General features: G+C 38.4%; 1 protein-coding gene across 1 annotated transcript in view; it reads right to left on the minus strand.

The window, feature by feature from the left end:
• The window catches only part of LOC128983996 (protein disks lost), a 66,733-nt gene that overhangs the window by 12,753 nt on the left and 30,790 nt on the right, over positions 1–23,190 (minus strand). Inside the window, exon 12 of the mRNA XM_054403277.1 lies at positions 19,182–19,716. Within this exon, the coding sequence (XP_054259252.1) occupies positions 19,182–19,716 (535 nt within the window). The remainder of the gene's footprint in view (positions 1–19,181; positions 19,717–23,190) is intronic.

Consider the following 23,190-nt stretch of genomic DNA (forward strand, 5'->3'; position numbering starts at 1 on the left):
TTAATTGATGCTTTTAAAATCCAAACAGTAGAGAACCTTTTGTCGAAATTAAAGATACAAGCAACCATTTTGTTACAAGACAGGATGTTTATTTATAGCCTCTCACTGGAGGCTCCAGGTACAAAAACTGTCTTGACCTTGGAGTTGTTAACCCCACTTCCCTGCCATCCCTACAAGTTGCGTTGTTTGTTTACTCCAGCGATAAGATAATCAGTTCTCAAAATCGTAACGCACTTTACGATGTTATAAATTTTCCGCAAAGATAACATACTGACAATATGCTATATTTTTTGTGATCAATACAAAATAACTTAATCTTAGTCATATCCTGTGGAGATAAGCGTATGGTTCAGTTCTCATCGCCTAGCGTGGGGGGCCGAAATTTCTAGAAAGCGGCGGTTAAACCGAACTGCTCTCAAAGCAAGGTCGGTTAAAACAAACTGTATTATTTTACGATTGAAGGCAGATAATCCGATTATCGGTTAATACGAGGTCGGTTAAGAGGGGTCTACTGTATTCAACATAACGCTAGAGGAAGCTCTTCAGGAAAAAAAGTAGTCAAGGGGGAGCAAGGATTCCTGATAAAAAAGTAAAAACCTTGTAGCGCTTGCAGACAATGTGGCCATTGTAGCTGAAAATAAAAATGATCATCGAGTGATAACAGAAATACTAATAAAAGAAGCAAGAAATGTGGGCTTACAAATAAATGAGAGTAAAACAAACTACATGTGAATAAGTAGATAAGATGACGAGGAAAATCACTAGGAAGTAACTACAGGTTCCGTAAAGCAAACACATTTAAGTATCTGGGAGTAACAATCACGAACAATAACAGAGAAGGTGTTTACATTCAAAACAGACTAGGGGTGTGCGAATACTCGAATCTTCGAGCTTTTTGGTCAAGCTTTTCATTATTCGGCTCGGCTCGAGACATTTTGAAAAAGCTCGAAGTTCGAGCCGAGCTTTTAATACTAAGTCAAAACACTTAATTTGGGTCATAATTGAAAACAATGTTATCACAATTCTACGTTGTTCATGCATTCGAGGTTTATGATAAGCACGAACCTCAGCTCAGTCAAGACACAATGATTATCGATCGTAATTTTGAGGAGATAGGAAAGAGACAAACGACCAACTATCGCGTTGTCTTTCTAACAGCTATTCGTAATATACAACGCAGTGCGAGTGCGTGATTGGCTTGTCGCTATGACGACACACGGTTGCCGTGACAACCTACAGTGCGCACTGAGCACTGCGCCTTGTGTAAGAGGGGAGATTATACCAACAAACAATTTCAGGAATTATTCTATTTTGGGACGGATGAAAGATAAGGAAGAAACAAAAAGTGGTCACGTGTGCAAATGTAGTGGGCGACACAATAAGGCTGTAAACGAGTATCATCGTGTCATTGTTCCTTGTTTGTTTACTTTTTCACATTCCTTATCAAACGCCCCTATCTGCTATCTCTCTTTCTCTCTCTCTCTCTAACAATGTACTGATTAAACAGATTGTGGTTGAACACTTTTCTACTTATAAGTTTCCCTGCAGTTATTTTAGTTCAATCAATCCTATAACCTTTCTAATGTTTATCAAAATAATTAATTATCTGTTTTGTATTTTTTTTCCTTTAAACCAACCCCTATTTACCATATGTATTTTATAGAATAAAATGTTTGTTTATAAAGTTTGACTGGCCACACAAATTTTGTAGCTTTTTTATTTTGTATAAAGTAACAGTTACCTTGATGATTATATGTATCAATAAGTGGTGCGTGCTGTAGTGAATGCTTTTTATTATCAAAATAAGTAATGAATTATTAATTTTTGATAATAATACATGGGTCATTGAATACCATAATGTGATGTAGTTTCCTATTTGTAACTTGCAAATAATAATAATTGATAGTTAATTCTGGAAAATGAAAAATAGTGAACGCATTCATAAACCTGTTGTCACGCGGGTGTAAGGGTTTAACTTATTGTTTCAGAGGCTAGGGTGTTTCAAGGACAAAGTGTTGGGCCTCCCGGTTTAGGGGGGAGGGGAGGTGGTGAGACTGCAAGAAGGGGAGGAAACTGGTTTTGGCTATTTATTGATTAGTTGCCGACCCTTCTAGATAACAAAATTGAGTGACAGTGTTAATTCATAGTCTTCTTTGTTTAATTTCTTCTTTACTTTGTGTGTTATTCTATTAATTTTAGTGTTTTGTTCTATTTCCTCCAAGTAGTAGTCATTTTGGGGGTTCTAGGACAGAGGAGGGAGGAGTGTAGACCACGTGGGTTGAGGTAGGTAACCTCACTTTGCCTAACCTAACCTAACCTTACAGGCAGAGACTGATCCTCTGATTTGGACGACTTTACAGAAACGACAACAGCTTTTGAATCTCATTTTATATAGGACCACCAATAGGTTCTCAACTGCACAAAAATGGCGCCGATTGCATCATTCGGTGCTCATGTTTTCACTAGAGGATTTGTATGAAGATGCAGTATTTCGATCTCAATGTATACTGACACGCCATTTGAAACTCACGTTCTAGGACAGAGGAGGGAGGAGTGTAGACCACGTGGGTTGAGGTAGGTCGGGAAGGGAGGTGTGTCCATGACGTCACATGTAAACAGAGGATGATCTTACAGACAGAGACTGATCCTCTGATTTGGATGACCTTTTTTTTGTGTAGATATAAAGAACGTTAAATCAGTTCTCATTTGGTATACTTGTCGTATAATAGGATCTCACGGTTGAGATCGAAAACGACAACAGCTTTTGAATCTCATTTTATATAGGACCACCAATAGGTTCTCAACTGCACAAAAATGGCGTCGATTGCATCATTCGGTGCTCATGTTTTCACTAGAGGATTTGTATGAAGATGTAGTATTTCGATCTCAATGTATACTGACACGCCATTTGAAACTCATTGTTTTCATGTTGATTTGTACGTGTCTTTTGAGTTGAGTCGTTCCGTGTTTAGTGACGTCACTTGTCTTGGGATCATGTGATCATGGAATGTTCTAGAAACATTACCATAAAAGGAAATGCCACGTGATAGGTCACGTGATCATCTTGGAACGTTCGAGAACATTACCATATATGGTCATGTGTTTCGACGATTGTGCAACAGCCCGCGCGGTCTTGCGTCAGTCTTCTCTGAGAGGTGGTTGTGAGAGGTGCTATTTTTCGAGTCTTTGAAATTGTGTAGTGCGTGAAAAGTAAGTTTTCAACCATTTATAAGTGTGACGAGGATTTGCGGTGATGGCTAGTGTCAGTGCTACGAAGCGATCGTTTCCTAGTGACAACGAGAGTGATGACGACAGCCTTCCTACACCACCGAAGCGTCGTTGGTTCCAACGTTATAAAGACGATATTGAGGAACAACAAGGTGCTAGGGAAGAACACCGTTTGGATGTTGCCTCGGTCTCTGACGGAGAACATCATGTGTCACCGGTTGTTCAAAGTGCTACCAAGCGGTCGTTTCCTACTGACAACGACAGCGATAACGAGACCCGTCCTACATCACCGAAGCGTCGTCGAGCCCAACATAGTGAGTTGGATATTTCGGAACAACTACAAGGTGCTAGTGAGATGATGGACATTCAAGAGCAGGAAGAAGATGTTTCGGATGTCGTGCAGGTTCTACCTGTCAGGAGAGTCGATACAAAAACATTAAAATTCTGTGATGTATGTCACCTCAGTATTACTAGGAAAAACTGGGCCCGTCATACTGGGAGTAGAGCTCATCAAGCGGCGTGGATACAAAAACAGCAACTAAACCAACCATCCGTCATAGTTCAACCATCCATCATAGTTCAGCCATCCATCATAGTGCAAGTCCCACGTAAGCCTCCGCCACCACCTAATCTTGAAATCATCCAATCTAAAACGGCGTTCAGAGGTCGAATGAAGACGTTTGAGATCAATAATGTAGGGATGGACGAGATTGGATTTTTAGTTCGAGACGAGACGAGACGAGATTTTTTATTTCTCATAAAATTTCGAGACGAGATCGAGACGAGATTTCTCTTCTCATACACAACGGGAAATGCACGTTCAAAATTTTTACCTGATTTTGTAACATTGTTAGATGACTGTTTAAATACTAAAATAATGATAATAGGCAAGAATATTTACAATCTTTCATTAAATAACATCAGCATAACATTTTTTTATTAATCACGCCTAACTTATTAAAAATGCCTACGATTAGGAAACATGGTGATATCAGTTAGGATAGAGTTCAACTTATCCTAAAATAAAATAAATCATAAAATAAAAGCAATATTAATTTTTATAAAATAGTTACTTGTTTTGACTTTTTTATAGTAATAAAACATTCCTCACACTGCTTACACTTAACAAAACTTCTCAAATGTTATTAAAGTAATATTATTAAAATAATGAAAGTAATATTTACATTAAAAGAATTAAAGTAATATTTACATTAAAAGAATTAATTAAATAAAAGCGCCTTCGAAAAGGAAACGCAACTACAACACGCTCCTGTATTGCGGGTATTGCATTGACTTTCTGCAGGCGTTTTTAATTTTTTTTTTTTTTTTTTTTTTTTTTTTAATTCTTGTCTCGATAAAAATCTCGGCCAAAAAGTAATCTCGTCTCGTGTAACGAGATTGAAAATTTCCCGAAATTTCGAGACTTGACCATCCCTACAATAATGTCAAAGTAAATGGTTACAAAAGTGTTGAAACTTTTATCGAAGATTCCAAAAAACTTATAATTGAAAAGGTTCGTGATGAGGGAACTTCATTGAAAATCCAACTTATCCTTAAGACAAAGTTCGCTAAAGGGATTACGGAAAAAGTCGAATCTGATTTTGAATTCAAAACGAAAAACATCATCATTTACGAAGATTCTAATCTATCAGATTTGTTAAATGAGGCAAAACAAAAACTATTGACTGAGATGGAAAGTTTTAATCACAAAGGCTCCAATTGGAACATGAAAACGATTGAATGTCTTTTTTTACATATCAACCGACTTAAGCCTTTGAAAGGGTCTAGTTACATAGCCCTGCCAGAAAAAATTCGCTTGAAACGTGCTGTTGTAAACATAAAAAACAATGATCAGCGTTGTTTCATGTGGTGTTGTCTAGCAGCACTCCCCCCTTCAAACGTACACCCGGAGCGGATCGACAGCTACACTGCTTACGTAGATGGATTTCTCAAGTTATTTGATGGGATAGATTTTCCAGTCAAACTGACTGATGTAAAAAAATTTGAAAAGCGTGCAGGATTATCGATCAATGTATACGGTCTTGAAGAAAATAGTGATGTTTTTCCCTTGTGTGTAACAGATGAAGAAAAGCCCGTGCATGTAGACCTGTTGTTGGTTAAAGATGGAACGAACTCACACTACTGTCTAATTAAAAACCTATCTCGTTTAGTTCGCAGTCAAGCTACAAAACATAAAGGAAAATGCTATATATGCAGACGTTGTCTTCAGCACTTTCATAACGAAGACAATTTGAAGACACATATGGAGGACTGCTCTAGACATGATGCTCTAAAAATAAAGCTCCCTACCGCTGGAAAAAATGACAAAATAAGATTTACAGAACACAATAAATCAATGAAAGTTCCTTATGTCATTTATGCCGATCTGGAGAGCATGCTCCTCCCGATTTCTACTTGTGAACCATCGGGAGTTGATGAAAACGGTGCTATGAGATCGTACACATACATCTATCAGAAACACGAAGCTATAAGTTTCTGTTACTATATCTCTGGCAGTGAAAAGCCTCCAACGACATATTTCGGGGAAGATGCTGGACGAAAATTTGTCGAGGCGTTGAAAAAGGAGGCCGTGGAGATAAAACAAATCTACGAAAAGATCATTCCAATGACACCATTGGAGGAAGAAGAGATACGTAGACATAAAGAAGCGGTAACCTGTCACATCTGCCAGGAACCTCTCAATGAAACCGACAAAGTAAGGGATCACGACCACCTCACCGGTTTGTATCGAGGCCCTGCCCATTCCAAATGTAACTTATTGTTTACTAAGCCCAAATTTATTCCTGTTTTCTTGCACAACCTTTCTGGCTATGACATACATCAGTTCATCAAAGAAATAGGACGACAAGGTGAGAAACTCAAAGTGATTCCCCAAAATGATGAGCGATATATATCATTCACCGTTCAAGTTAGGGGAGGGTTGGAACTGAGATTCTTGGACTCTTTTAAGTTTTTAAGTGCAAGTTTAGACCAATTGATTAACAATTTAACTACAGATCAGTTGGAGCATACAAAGAGATTTGTCAGATCATCACAGATAGAGTTGGTAACAAGAAAAGGAGTTTATCCCTATTACTTTATGGATAACATAACAAAATATGATATGACAACTCTGCCGGAACTTCATGATTTCAAAAACAAATTAAATAAGTGTGATGTATCAGAATCAGATTATGAGCATGCTCAAAAGGTTTGGAATGAGTTCAACATCAAAGATATGAGAGAGTACACATTGTTTTACAACAAGATTGACGTCCTCCAGTTGGCAGATGTTATGGACAACTTCAGAGACGTTTGCCTTCAAACATATAGTCTCGATCCAGCGTGGTACTTCACAGCTCCCGGATTAGCCTGGTCGGCGATGCTGAAACTCACTGATGTAGAGCTCCAGTTACTAACCGACCTCGATATGATTCTAATGGTTGAAAAAGGAATTCGTGGAGGTGTTTCGCAGTGTTGCTTGAGACAAGCTCGAGCCAACAACAAGTACATGAGTCAAGGCTTCGATGAGAACAAAGAACCTAGCTACCTGGTGTACTTAGATGCGAATAACCTATATGCTTGGGCTATGTCGCAGGCAATGCCATTCGGTGACTTTAGATGGCGAAAAGATACTGAAATAAATGTTTTAGACATCAGTGATGACGCGGCCACCGGCTACATTCTCGAAGTTGACCTCGAGTATCCTGAAGAAATTCATGACCACCATGCAGACTTTCCACTGGCACCTCACAAAATGATTCCACCTGGGTCAAAAATACCCAAACTAGTCACCACTTTGTACGACCGATCTAGATACGTTGTACACTACAGAAATTTAAAACAGTATCTCAACCTCGGAATGAAACTAAAAAATATACATCGGGTTCTTGAGTTTTCTCAAAAACCGTGGATGAAACCATACATCGATTTAAACACTAACATGAGGACCAAGGCAAAAAATAAATTCGAAATTGACTTCTACAAGCTTATGAATAACGCGGTATTTGGGAAAACTATGGAAAACCTTCGGAATAGAGTGGACGTTCGTCTGGTAACCGACGAACGACAGGCGGATAAATTCATTGCCAAACCTACATTCAAGAGTAGGAAAATATTTACGGACCATCTTGCAGCTGTGCACATGACCAAAACATCACTTCTTTTCAACAAACCGATTTACGTGGGGGCGGCTATTCTAGATGTGTCGAAAACCCTTATATACCGTTTCCACTATCAAGTGATGAAGAGCAGATATGGTGATCGGATCATACTCGCCTATACTGATACCGACTCACTGATTTACATCATATATACAGAAGACTGGTACATGGACATGAAAGAAATGATTGACGAGTTCGACACGAGTGCATATCAAAGTGCCAACCCTTTTGGTATGCCTCGAGTAAACAAAAAGGTTCTCGGAAAAATGAAAGATGAGCTGGAAGGTCTGATCATGGTTGAATACGTTGGTCTGAAGTCAAAAATGTATGCCACTGACGTAGAGGAAGGTTTGAATTGTATAAAAACATCTAAAAAGGCTAAAGGAATCAAGAAATCAGTGGTGGAAAATGAAATCACAATAGATGACTATCGCAGATGTTTGAAGACTCTCGAAGATGTGTACAGACAAATCAACAGCATCCGAAGCCACCTGCACGATGTTTATAGTATGACACAATTCAAGAAATCACTTTCGCCAAAGGACGACAAACGGTGTGTTCTTCGAGACGGAATAAGGACGCTACCCTGGGGACATAGAAGAATTCCTACTGAATGTACATAAAAAATGTAAAAAAAACTATTCCTGTAAAATATATTTTTTTCGTGTTTTACACTGTTGTTATTTATTGCCCTGGTGTGCACAAGGTTTTTTGTAGCTCTTTCTCATAAAAAGATCCAATTATTTCTTCACCACTTTTATCTTTGATTCTATAGGTTATTGGAAAGGTGTCTTGCACTTTGGATATAGTAAATATCTCTCTATTCCAATTGCGACTGTATTTATCGGCAAACGTATCTTTTTTTGTCACAATCCTCACTCTGTCTCCTAGTTGAAATTTTATTTTTCTAGGTGTGTGAGGAATATTGGAGAACCTCTCAAGCAATCTAGGTACGTCCGCATTAGTAACCTCTGCAGGTTTCATACGAATCGTACGATGGACACTGTTGTTGTACTGATGTAACAGGTCTTGAACTATGTCCAACCACCGAAAACAATTTCGGGTCTCAAATATGACTTTCATTTTTTCATTCAACGTACGATTGAACCTCTCAACGATTGCACTCTTTTCCTCATTTTCAGTATGATACATTTTTATGTTGTACGATTGCAAAACTGACTTAAAATCACGGTTAAGAAATTCTTTGCCCTTATCGGTGTGTAACAGTCTGGGAGCGGTGTGACCGTTGACGTCAATTGCTCGCTTCAATATGAGCATAAACGATTCCGCTACTTCTGCACCCCGTTTGGTCATCAACGGCTCTGACCAGGCGAATTTTGAAAAGGTATCAATCACATTCAACATATAATTATAGCCATCATTCTCACTGGCATACTTTCTCATGACAACCAGATCTGCGGCCCACAGATCGTCTATACCTAGGGTAACAATACGTCGTCGAGGAAAGTGCTTGATCACTGGTCTATGTACTTCCTTGGCGGCCATACTGGGCTTAGGAACTTTGACGAAGGCGCCTTTACGCTGACCGCAAATATTGCATGTCGTATTTAAACGCCATTTGTTGTTAACGGTTTTGACATACTCCCTACTGTCTTGAGACGTGGTTTTCCTTTTGCATTTCATACAGTAGATTTTCATTGGCTCTTATATAAGTGGGAAACACTTAAAAATGAGTGAACTGCACAGACACAGAATTCACTTGTCCGACGGTCAGAAGCGTAAGCTACGCATCGCGTTTAAAAAGCGTAGAACTGCTATAATTGGTTTAACTAATGATAGCCTCTCACGTGGAGCGGATCATATACTGCTTAACGAAGCACAACACAAGGCTGTTGAAAAAGCTATCCGGAACAAAACCGGTCTACGTCTGGCTGTGAGCTACGACCAGCTTTTGAAAAACAAAGAGGGTGGTCTTTTGAAAGAGATGTTGGAAATGGTTGAATCAAAGGTGCCATATGGAAAACGTTTCATATCTCCATTGATACGACATCAGGTGGCACCGATTCTCAAGAACCGATTCGTGCCGTGGTTGAAAAACCTGATCGATAACGAGCTAGATTCAATAATTGAAAAAGACCGCAAGGGAGCCGGCCTTAAGCGATGCATCAACAACAAGCTGGACTCTCTTTTAAAAAACCCGTAAGATCGTTTGAACCTATGTCACTGGGAGAAATAGAGCTTTATGCTAACCAATTAGGCATCCGTGGCTTTCGAGGAGTGTTTATGAGACAGATATTACCCGAAGCCCCTATGGAGTTTGAATGTGGAATCTTGAATCTGGGTAATATCGATTCTTCTGGAACCCATTGGACTTGTTATGTTAAAGACAAAAACAAAAAGTTCTATTTCGATTCGTTTGGAAACGCACCCCCACCACTAGAACTAATAGACTATTTAGGTTCAAACGATCTCTTCTATAATGACATTGCTGTTCAAGAGTATAATGATCCACCTATCTGTGGTCATTTGTGTTTGGAGGTTTTACGACGAAACTCTAGTGATGAGCCTTGGGATGATATCATAAGAGCTATACGGGATGATAAATACGTATGGAGTTGGTGGTGGCAGCGGAAGATTCATGTTCAATAGATTCGGGGACGAGGTGGACTACCAAAGCTCAATTCGTCAACAAATCGAATCACAAACAAAGTCTGAAATTAGGGATCTTGTCAAATCAGGTCTTTCGGAAATGAAGAAAATGATGAGAACACCTAACGACGATTCGAGCCATGTAGCATTAAACACTAGACTTGGTAAAATAGAATCTACGATGAACATCAAGGACAATTTCATTGGTTTTAAAAGCAAACGTTTGGTTAGCGTCTCCAATGCAATTGATAAACATGATGTTGTAAACAAATATCAATTAGATACTGTAAAATCAACGGTGGATAGACTAACAAAAACATTCGATGTTTCGAACCCTGAGGTGGTGAATTTAAACGGACATCGAAGAATAGGAAAAGTCAGCAGATCAAAAGATCTTTATGACGTGATCGTAAGGAAAGAACTAAACGAGTTAAATGAAAAACTGATTATATTCCAGACAAACCTTAACACGATATTGGGTAATATACACGATGACATTATAAATTTAAAGAGAGCACAAAATGGTAATGATATAAGTGACAAAGATGCCGCTAGTGAAAATCCGGGGCAAAGGATGCCAAATGACATTCCATCCAGAGCACCCTATCCGCCTCAGTGATGGTAGCAAGTGCCGACTAGCTCTAGTTAGCTTTATGTCGGAGAACTACATAAACAACGTGTTAGAACCGGGTAACATATATTTTTGGGACAGCGATATTTATCTGATCCCGACGCCATTTACGATCTCAAGGGGATATTGGACTATTGAAAAACTAAATGAAAAAATCAACGAATATATTACTGCATTGAAACTTAACGTACCTACCAACCAATTTTCAATCAAAAGAGAAAACAATCGTATCGCAATAACAAGTCCATTGAAATTTTATCTCGACGAAAAGGCGGCTTCATTCCTCGGATTCTCAAGTCCAGGAGAGAAACCATTAACCGAACAGAAATCGTTTTACGATGTCAATACATTACTGACTGCGCCAAACGCACCCAATTTCAGGGCTGTGGACGCCATAGAGGTACACTGCAACATCGTAGAGCACAGTTACATCAGCCACGATGAGCACAGACACAAACATGTGGAAGCAGAACTGTTGTACACGTTCTTCCTGAATGTAGCACATGGCTACAAGATATATGAAGTGCCAACGGAGAAGTTGTACGTTCCTCTGAGGAATGGTTTACAAACGATCAACCGAATCGACATCACTCTCCGAGATCAAAACAATCGCTTGCTTCAAAACGAAAACGTTGAATGTGTAATAGTTTTAGATTTATATAAGTCCTAAAATGGATATCAATGTGTACTGCATCGAAGAAGGATCCATAAATAATCTATTACCACACCCATTAAGATGTCTTATAGTCGGTTCATCAGGGTGTGGAAAAACAAACCTATTGCTCAATTTTATCTATAACGTAAAGGGTGTAAAGTTCAAAAACCTTTATGTATTCAGCCGATCCATTGATCAGCCAGCATACACACAGCTACGTAAACACTATGAAAAAGTAGAGCACGCACTCGGCACAACTATTGCATACTTTTACTCAAACTGCAGTGACTTGATACCTCTAGACGAATGTAAGTCCAATTCTTTGGTGGTGTTTGACGATTGTCTTTTAGAAGAACAAACAAAAATAAAAGACTATTTCATACGAGGGCGTCATAAACAGATATCTTGCATTTATTTAAGTCAGAGCTACGGACGGGTAGACATGCAAGTAATAAGGAATAACGTTAATCTTTTGTGCATATTCACACAAAACAAACACTATACACAAAAGATATACAACGACTTCGTTGGATCCGATATGATATACCAAGAGTTTGTAGGCATGTGTAAAAAGTGTTGGGCGGAACCTCACGGTTTTATGTCAATAGACACTACTAAAAAAACGCATCTAGGTAAATATAGATGTATGTTTAAGGAAACGCTATATCCCTAATAAAAACATTTATGCATCAAATACGTGTATTTTGTTACATTAACGATATTTTATACGTAAGAGCGTATTTACACTAAATGATAGTGTTTATGCTAAAAAACGATATTTCAAATTAAAGAGCGTTTCTGTGTTAAATAAACGTTATATTTTTATCAAAAGCGTTTCTACACTAAATAAACGTTATATTTATGTAAAGAGCGTTTCTACAATCAATAAACGTTTCACATGTACATGTTGGAATAACGATGTGAATCTTACGTCGTGTTTATGTGTTACTAAGTGCACAATGGATACAAAAGAAGCTAAGCGACTTGAGACTCTAGAAAAGAATCTCGTCAAAAAATTTCGGACAGCGGAACAGGAGGAAAAGAAAGAACGAGCTAAGAAACTGGAGGAGATTACAAACTCCCATCCCAATACACATGCAATACAAGACATCACAAAACCCCCAACACGAGTAACAAGTAAAACGCGAGATGAACCTCTGACAGTTGAAAAAGCTAGACAGCTGGAGCAACTGCAAACCACTCTGCAAAACCAGTTCGGAGAAATACATGTTAGGGAAATGGAGGAACAACGTGTAAGGGAGAAAAAGTACGAGGCTATCACCAAAGCGATTAAAGAGAAAAAAGAAAAGGATGAGGTACTGGAGAAAAAAACAAAAGAAATGCTGAAAAAACAAAAATACAACCAGCTAATGAAACGCAACTTTAGACCATCAGTCTCTAGTACACCAGACCGAGTTGGTTATATCGGTTCCACTCAATACGATGATGATGAAGATGAAAAAATGGAAGTAGTTGCGGATCAATCAATAAAACAGTTGATGGATACCAAGGTCGTTAATCTCGGAGTGGTCGGAACTAAATATCTACCACGAGCTAGTGACTCTCAATTCGGCATTTATTTCGATGAGATAGATGAGCAACTAAAAATCGGTTCTGAACCGATTGGGTTTGATTATGATGATATTATTGTAAACAACAAACGATTTAAAGGTACTGAAGGACTTTGGAAACTTTTAACGAAGAAAGGGTTTGTGCAGTCTAATGAATACACATCAAACGATTGGCAGACATATAAAGATATGCTTTTGATGACAAACTCTATCTTCCAGAAAAATGATCCTACTACACGACGTCCAAAATCTAGTTCAGGACAAAAATGGCGGAAAATGATAAAACCTATTTGGGACGAAGTTATCAAACCGACCGATCCGATTGAACAAGATATGGAGAGGGATCTATTGACGGGATCCGGTTTAAAACGCTACCATGATGGTCCGGTTGAATATCGCTACATCAAAGACCTCAACGAGCTCATCAACCGTCTGAATTTTATTTACGCAGAGGAGGTTGCAGGCAACAACAACTTTCACAACGAAAAACTATCTGTTGTTAAATTCATATCCGACCGTATGCAAGAACTGATTGACCAACCGAACGGGGTCAAATACGTAGTACGATGTTTGTCAGCCTTGCCTGAACGCGCGATAGAAGGCTCGGGATTGTTGAACGACATCATCAACAAATTACCTGTAGAACTACACGCCCCGCGTAACTGGAAATTCGATACGTACAACTTCTGCGGTCCAGGCACGAAGCTCGCTGAACGATTAGGTCGTGGTGACAAGGGTGTGAACCCTTTAGACGATGCGTGTAAACAGCACGACATATGGTACAGAGACCACCGGAAGCCCGAAGACAGATGGGTCGCAGATAAAGCGTTACAGAAAGCGGCGTGGGATAGAGTGACGTCTAGCGACGCGGACATTAACGAGAGGAGCGTAGCCCTCGCGACCACAGGTGCGATGTGGTTGAAACGTAAACTAGGGATGGGCTTAGGTACATCCGCGTGTTCATATCCCTGTAGGAAAAAAATGGGTATATATAAGTGAACAGCATGGACAACGCTTGGCGAATCTTGTCCCGCGAACCGAAGGCACCGAACGGTGTACTCACCGACGAGCTCGTTATGAAGTTCGATAGGTACCTCAACTGGGACCTGTTGTCAGTTCACTATGATTTCTCCATCGATATGCTACGTATTTACTTTCATCGTGTTGACTGGGGTCCTATTCTGAAGAGGCAAAAATTCAGTGAGAGCTTCCTTCGTGAGATGGCACCAAACTTTGAGCATGCGTGGTTTGCTGTCAGCAAGCACCAAATACTTTCCGAGTCGTTCATACACGACTACGCAAACAAAGTCGATTGGGAATACATTAAAAAATTCCAGATCGTTTCACAACAGTTTTTGGATGATCACAAAGCTTACATGGAAGAGGAGTTCGATGAGTAAGCCTATATATATATATACCATGTAATTAAAAAATAAATAAAAATAATTAGCTTATATTTTTTTTGTTCTTCTGTGTTATTAAGTCATTGTAGACAATGGAAGCACTGTACGAACGTTTCTCCACCGGAGTGGTGAAAAGCGAGTACCGAGCTGTTATGCCGATATCCGAGTTGAATTTCAACACACCAAACAATTACACAATCTTCAAACTCGATCACGGAGACACGTTTTACGACTCAGCAATTCAATATCACATCTGCGGTGAGGTAGTAAAAAAATCCGATGGTAAAGCATATGATGCGACTGCCACTATAGCCCTTATTGACAATTTCATACCATACCTATTTACAAGAATCGAACTGAAAAAACACAACACAACAATCGATGTGGTCGATCATCCGGGAATTACAAGCACTATCAAAAGTATTCTAAACTATCCTCAATCGATGAAACCCGCTTTGCAAAACTGTGGGTTCGCATCAAGATACTCGCTTGGTGGTGGCAAGTTCGAAGCAATTGGAACCTTAGCGCATCTCGGGTTAGGGTTCTTTGACCACATGCGATACCCCATGTACAAAGGTGGATTCGAGATTGTATTCACAAGAGCTGAAGATAACGATGCTCTATACCATTGGAAAGGAACCGGTACCGCAGCTACCGAACCTGAGGATGGCAAAGTGAAAATCACTTCCTTCGTTCTCAGAGTTCCCATAGTGGAATATACGTCAACTAGCAAAATCCAACTAATCGATGGTCTAACAAAACTTAGTGAAAAAGACGAGTTGGTCTACAACTATTATCAGTGGCAATGTATTGACAAAAAGGGTGTGTTCGGATCTACGTACACATTCGACATTACAAACGTTTATAGAAACGTATACAACCCTAGATTCGTAATCATGTGCTTTCAAACTAACCGCACGAATGATCAGAAAAAGAACCCGGCGCAATTTGACAGCGAAAATATAAAAAACTTTGCAGTTAAAATAAATGGTCAACGTTACCCTCAAGAACTACAAAACGCTGCAATCCTCGAGGGACGTTGGAGAGTGATTTACGAGCAATTCATGAGATATCGTAAGGTGAATTTCGATGACAGCTCAATGATCATTGACCCAAGCGAGTTTATTTCACACTACCCACTGTGTGTTGTCGACACACATCTTCATCCGATGAATACAGACCGTTCTAGAAGTGACATTCAAATAGAATTCGATTTCACAAACGCAATCGCATCACCATCGGCCGATTCAGGCACTACCGCATATGTCATCGTAGTCTCTGAAAACGCGTTTGCCTACGACATATCAAGGAACATAATCAAGGTGATGTAACTGCACATTTATATAAGTGAGAGACATGGCACAATTGGTAGATTTACTTAAAGCGTGCCAAGCACCCAAATACACTAAAATCGAAGAGCTGCGACATGAGCATCCCTACAGAATAGTGGAGTTGCAGCGAGTCGTGACGAGATACGGTCCCTCGGTAACTGCTACTGTCGAAGAAGACCCTTGTGGCAATCTAAGAAAATTGTATCTCCCATGCAGGTACAACAACGTTTTGACAGACGTCATGATTAGAAACTACAACAACGGTGTCAATGAAAAACTTGCTTTGATACCCAAAAGCCATGGTCAGATCGAGTTTACAACAATAAACTAATATAACAGAAATAAAATACGCAAAATAACTGAAAAACACAAAAAAATATTTTTTCGCCTCCGAAGGATTGGCGTGGTCGGAACCACGTGCTGAGTCACTCAGAAGACACGTAAAAATCAACATGAAAACAATGAGTTTCAAATGGCGTGTCAGTATACATTGAGATCGAAATACTACATCTTCATACAAATCCTCTAGTGAAAACATGAGCACCGAATGATGCAATCGACGCCATTTTTGTGCAGTTGAGAACCTATTGGTGGTCCTATATAAAATGAGATTCAAAAGCTGTTGTCGTTTTCGATCTCAACCGTGAGATCCTATTATACGACAAGTATACCAAATGGGAACTGATTTAACGTTGCAATCGGCGTCATTTTTGTGCAGTTGAGAACCTATTGGTGGTCCTATATAAAATGAGATTCAAAAGCTATTGTCGTTTTCGATCTCAGCCGTGAGATCCTATTATACGACAAGTATACCAAATGAGAACTGATTTAACGTTCTTTATATCTACACAAAAAAAAATTGTCATCCAAATCAGAGGATCAGTCTCTGTCTGTAAGATCATCCTCTGTTTACATGTGACGTCATGGACACACCTCCCTTCCCGACCTACCTCAACCCACGTGGTCTACACTCCTCCCTCCTCTGTCCTAGAACGTGAGTTTCAAATGGCGTGTCAGTATACATTGAGATCGAAATACTGCATCTTCATACAAATCCTCTAGTGAAAACATGAGCACCGAATGATGCAATCGGCGCCATTTTTGTGCAGTTGAGAACCTATTGGTGGTCCTATATAAAATGAGATTCAAAAGCTGTTGTCGTTTTCGATCTCAACCGTGAGATCCTATTATACGACAAGTATACCAAATGAGAACTGATTTAACGTTGCAATCGGCGTCATTTTTGTGCAGTTGAGAACCTATTGGTGGTCCTATATAAAATGAGATTCAAAAGCTGTTGTCGTTTTCGATCTCAGCCGTGAGATCCTATTGTACGACAAGTATGCCAAATGAGAACTGATTTAACGTTCTTTATATCTACACAAAAAAAAATTGTCATCCAAATCAGAGGATCAGTCTCTGTCTGTAAGATCATCCTCTGTTTACATGTGACGTCATGGACACACCTCCCTTCCCGACCTACCTCAACCCACGTGGTCTACACTCCTCCCTCCTCTGTCCTAGAACGTGAGTTTCAAATGGCGTGTCAGTATACATTGAGATCGAAATACTGCATCTTCATACAAATCCTCTAGTGAAAACATGAGCACCGAATGATGCAATCGGCGCCATTTTTGTGCAGTTGAGAACCTATTGGTGGTCCTATATAAAATGAGATTCAAAAGCTGTTGTCGTTTCTGTAAAGTCGTCCAAATCAGAGGATCAGTCTCTGCCTGTAAGGTTAGGTTAGGTTAGGCAAAGTGAGGTTACCTACCTCAACCCACGTGGTCTACACTCCTCCCTCCTCTGTCCTAGAACCCCCAAAATGACTACACTACTCCTCCATATGTCAATTATATATTTTTTAATATATAAGTTTACTTTTTACTTGTCTCTCCACCTTTTTGGATCCAAACCAACTATGTTCTTTTTTGATTAATACGATTGATAAAACTAAAATATTTTGTGCATGGAAAACAACAAGAATTATCACGTGTTTTTAAATTTATTTTGTATTTATTAATACAAAATAGAATTAAATATTCATAGTAGTAGTTACAATATACATAATAATGTAATCGTCTTGCTAGTTGTTTTGTCGTCATTCAAGGTCGCATTGCTGTTCTGTTATGAAAGACAATCTGATTGTCTCAGTCTGCACTGCATATCAGGCATTCAATTATCCTTTTATTTCTTGCATCTTAATTTAGTTCAGTTCAGTTCTTATCGTGATTATCTACTATTTGATGTCTTGACAATTCTCAATGTTTTTAAACATATTAAAATAACATTGTGTTTATTTAAAAATTGACTGAACATTATTATTATGCACTTTTTTAAGAAAAAAAAGTTTAATAATTTAGATAAGGTGACGCTAGAAAAAGCTCGGCTCGGCTCGGCTTGAGGTTGAAAATCACTATTCGCACACCCCTAAAACAGACTCACGACAGCAGAAAAATTATATTGGAGCTTAATAAAATTATTGAAAAGTAAACTTCTGTCAAAACCACCAAAATAAGAATGTATAAAACCATAGTGCAACCTGTAGTGCTACACGGTTCAGAGACTTGGCCTTTCACCAAAAAATCCCACAAAAGACTTATTCTTATTATTTTTGAAAATAATGCATTGAGAAGGATTTTTGGACCAATTAAAGACTCATGGAGAATAAGAAAAACTAGGGAGTTGAGGGAATTATATAGGGAACCAGATATTGTGGGAGTGGTAAAGAGTATAAGGTTGAGGTGGCTGGGCCACATATATTGGTACATCATTTTCATGCAGTTAGTTTTCCGATCGGCCATTTTGTTATCTTACTGCGTCAATGCTTTTTTAACAGTGTAGTGTGGTATAGGGCTTAGATTTAGTGACACGGAAGAGGATAACTATATTAACTGTAGTGTAGCATTGTGGAAGGACCCTAACCTCAAAATTATGCTTGACGTCTTTTTTGGGATATTTTTTGTGTTACATGAAGCAATAATATGCAAAATTTGAAGAAAATGTTGAATGTAAGTAATGTATAGATTCATTGTATAAGAATCTAAATGTTGTACTCTTGTTTTATCCAGAAACTAAAAGAATACAAAAAAAGGGTTTTCTGCAAATTAACACCAGATGTAGTTTATAAGATTTACCATAGCACTTGGGAAATATTTTACAACCGTATCCAAACAACTTGACGGATTAAAAATAAAATCAGTTGAAGTGATATACTGTATTACAGTAGAGATCCGCAAACTCGGCGTAATGTGGACTGGAAGGGTGCCGAGTTTGTGAAATGCTGGGTTATCGGGAACTAGGGTGTAAATAAGAACAATACAATTTTAAAGCTTTTTAACCGCCTTTTTTATATTTATATTTATATTACAACTTACAAGTCAGTATTAAGTCATCAGATATTGTAAACAAATCCTTGGTAAGAGTTGTGAATGATTCGACTTGAGCTGGCTTGAGCTCATGTTTAACTCAGACTCAAAAAATCACTAACTATCTGAGCCAGGTGATGGCCGAGTTATCCAGACTGCCGGGTTATCGAGTGCCGAGTTTGCGAGACTCTACTGTAATATTAATCATATTGTTTGTATACCTGTCAGCTTGATGTGAGAGTTGAGCCAATTAACAATACGCTCCCTACAGCGACGTGCACAGATGGCGTGAGTGGTCCTACACAAGGTCGGGTCAGTCAAGTCCGGACCCAACAGCAGACCCAGGACTGATCCGACCTTGACCTCACAGTGATCAGTCACTGCAGCCTCTACCTCTACTGCAGTCAGCTGGCATTGGTCTGATATCCACACCTCCATCTGGCACAAACAAACAAGGTATACAATGTCTGGGCCTATCAAGTCTGGACCCAACAGCAGACTCAGGACTGATCCGACCTTGACCTCACAGTGATCAGTCACTGCAGCCTCTACCTCTACTGCAGTCAGCTGGCATTGGTCTGATATCCACACCTCCATCTGGCACAAACAAACAAGGTATACAATGTCTGGGCCTATCAAGTCTGGACCCAACAGCAGACCCAGGACTGATCCGACCTTGACCTCACAGTGATCAGTCACTGCAGCCTCTACCTCTACTGCAGTCAGCTGGCATTGGTCTGATATCCACACCTCCATCTGGCACAAACAAACAAGGTATACATTATACAATGTCTGCGTCTATCAAGTCTACTACTGTCAGACACATACTGTAGGCTACATATATATATGAACTTGAACGGATGGTGTTTTTGGCCTTTAGGGACATTGAAAAAAAAACCAAATCAGTCCTGGTAGTTCAGGATCTGAAGATGGTTAAATGCATGGAAAGCCTGACGCAATTTTATTCCTGATTGTTGTTATAGGCACCATAGTGATCATGAAAACGAATGTTGTCGCCCCCCCCAGCGTGGTCGACATCCCCTTGGAGAGGGGGGGAAATGGTGGGGGGCGCCGTTTACTAAAACGCTTGTAACTCGAGAACCATTTTAGATAGAATATTGAAATAAATGCCAATTTACTATTAAAAGTATAACATTCTTAAAATGTCATTATGTTTAAATCCGTATATAGGTTTTTTTTAGAACAACATATTATTTTATACTTCAGCTAAAGTCTTCAATATACAGGGTGGCCAAAAAGTCTCTGTACACTAAAGGTAAATTCAATTGGTGTAGATTAAAACCATAGAAATCTATTTTAATCAGAAATTTATTGTGGATTATACCAAGTGAACATAATTTTTAGTCTAAAACATCGGCATGCATACCTCCATTGTCTAGGCAAAGCTTGACTCAAATCAAAGTTCATCAGCTCATTCGTTTCAGCATTTCTGGGGTGAGAGTCTCTACTGGGTGTCGCCGCGTCCTAGGGCTGTGGTGGTCGTTGGGAAGGGAGAGTGATGCTTCATTCTCTCCCCCCACTGTTACTTTACTACTCACGTACAAATATTTGCTGATCAGTCGTATTTGTAACAGTGTATTACATACTGCAATATTGCGTAAAGGGACTTTTTGGCCACCCTGTATTGTGTTAAAAAGTCCCGGAACGCCTTAATTTTTTTTAACCAAAATAGATACAGTGGAACAATTTTGTGTCTAGATATTTATCATCAAAACCTTTTAAAACCAATTATCAATTTTCCTCCTCTCCAGGGGGACAGGACGGCCCACAAAGAGTAAGAAGAAATATTTAATGTAAGTATAGGTTGATATGCCCATGAAATTAAAGGTCTTTACTAGTAAAATACAATGCAGTAAATTTTAACTCAAAAAGACAAAAATGGAAGCCGTTCAAAGATATCTTGAATTTGCCATTTTGAATCTAGAATCTTTTAATATCTTTAATGGAATCTTCCTAGATTCTTTTAAAAGAATCTTTAATGGAATCTTTTAATGCCATTTTTTACTCAGTTGTTATGTTGAGCTCAAATTTGTGGCATTGTATTCTACTAATTAAGACCTTTAATATGATATGCATATCAACCGATGCTTACGTTTATGATTTTCTTCCTACTTCTAGCGGGCGGCCCTCCCTGAGGAGGTAGCTTATAGCAATGCAAATTCAAGGCATCTTTAAATAGGTAGCTGTCATATTTGACTTGGTTGTCCGTTTGAGTTCAAATTCACAGCATTGTATTTTACTAGTAAAGACCTTTAATTGTATGGGCATATCAACCCATACTTACATTAAAGACTTTTCTACTTACTCGTTGTGGACCTTCCCCCTGAAGGAGATGAAAATTTACAACGGTAGGTTTTAATGATAAATATCTAGATTCAAAACTGTGCTACCGTATCTATGTTAGTTAAAAAATACTAAGCCCTTCCGGGACTTTTTTAAAACACTGTTTCTTGAAGATATTAGTTTCAGTGTAGTAATATGTTAAAAAAAAAAACAAAAAAAAACAAAAAAAATACGTAGATATGGATTTAAACATAATAATTTTTGAAGGTCAATTTTATGAGCAAAATGGCATTTATTCCAGTGTTCTATCTAAAATGGTTCTTAAGTTATAAGCATTTTAGTAAAACAAGCCCCCACCATATTCCCCTCTCCCCCCGGGCATGTCGACCACGTTGGGGGCAACAACATGCGTTTTCATGATCACCATTGTGCGCCTATAACAACAATCAAAAATAAAATTGTGTCAGGCTTTCCATGCATACTCAACCCCCTTCAGATCCTGGACTATGGGTCCAGGTCTTACTATGAGACCTAGGGTATTCCCGATACTGTACGGGGAATTCGCTAAAATTAAGGGATAATAATTTAGAAATAAAATACTTGTTAAGAATGCTACGTTTTTAAACGCACTAAAAAGTAGACAATAATTTATAAGTATGTTGAGAGAATAAATACTTGTAAGATTTAAAACGAAAAATGTGGAGCGCATGCTAATTTACAATTAACTCACCTATTGAACTATTATGATCTATTGCATGCGTCCCACGGTTTTCGTTTTAAATCTTACAAGTATTTATTCTCTCAATATATTTATAAACTATTGTCTACTTTTTAAAGCGTTTAAAAACGTGGCATTCTTAAAAAGTATTTTTATTTATAAACTATTTTCTACTTTTTAGTCTTTAATGTGGTTAAATCTATTTTATATAGCCTGTTAATACATAACCAAAATCTTATTATCAGTAATCAAATGTTTTATATTTACTGTGAAACGCTTGTGTTATATTTCTAGAATATCTCAGAAGCAGAACTTGTACCTCTTAACCTCTGCTCTTCGAACTGTCAAATTTAAGTATTTACAGCTGATTTAAATTCATTGATTTATTTACATTCTTTCAAAATGTAAACATGAAAAATTTGGAAGCCCATGGGGTGTAGCCCAAGGGAAATATGAAAATTAAGTTATATAATATTGCATTGTCATCCATTTGTGAGCTATGTTTAAAGTTTCAAGTCTCTAGCTCATCGGGAAGTATCAAAATTTGCAAGAAAGCGAGTAAATAAAAACAAGCCCATGGGGCGTAGCCCAAGGGAAATATGAAAATTAAATGATATAATATTGCATTGTCTTCCATTTGTGAGCTATGTTTCAAGTTTCAAGTCTCTAGCTCATCGGGAAGTTAGAATAAAATTGATTGCAAAGTTTGTACCGGACAAGAAAGCGAGATAATAAAAACAAAACATTTTAAAATATCATTTGAGACTGTAGCACACTCTGTGAATGGTTTAATCAATTACTTTCTTTAAGAATAAAAGAAATTGGCTCCAGCTGGTTCATATAAATGTGATTTCTAATTCAGTATCTAAAAGTTCATTATAACCACTACACAAGCTCGCTCCCCCTATTATTATACTAAACATAATAATCTATATAAATAAAATTAGAGTTTTGTCTGTACATTGCTCAGAATCATAAACTTTTAGGTTATTTTTACGTTTTATACATTAAACAAACCGAAACAAGTCTCATCTAAATTTCTGTCTGTCTTCGTGTCTGTTACGGCCCAAGAGCCATTTTACGCGGCCTTCTCCTGAAAAACTAGAGTACCTATCAAGATCCAAATAATTTTAATGTATTCACTGGATTGGCGAGATTGTCTTTAGCCATTAAAATATGGCGTCACTACTTTTTATATAAAACAACGG

This window comes from Macrosteles quadrilineatus, unplaced genomic scaffold (assembly GCF_028750875.1).
Source record: "Macrosteles quadrilineatus isolate MER2022 unplaced genomic scaffold, UCM_ALF_1.0 Scaffold_2__2_contigs__length_208266976, whole genome shotgun sequence".
Classification (NCBI taxonomy): domain Eukaryota; kingdom Metazoa; phylum Arthropoda; class Insecta; order Hemiptera; family Cicadellidae; genus Macrosteles; species Macrosteles quadrilineatus.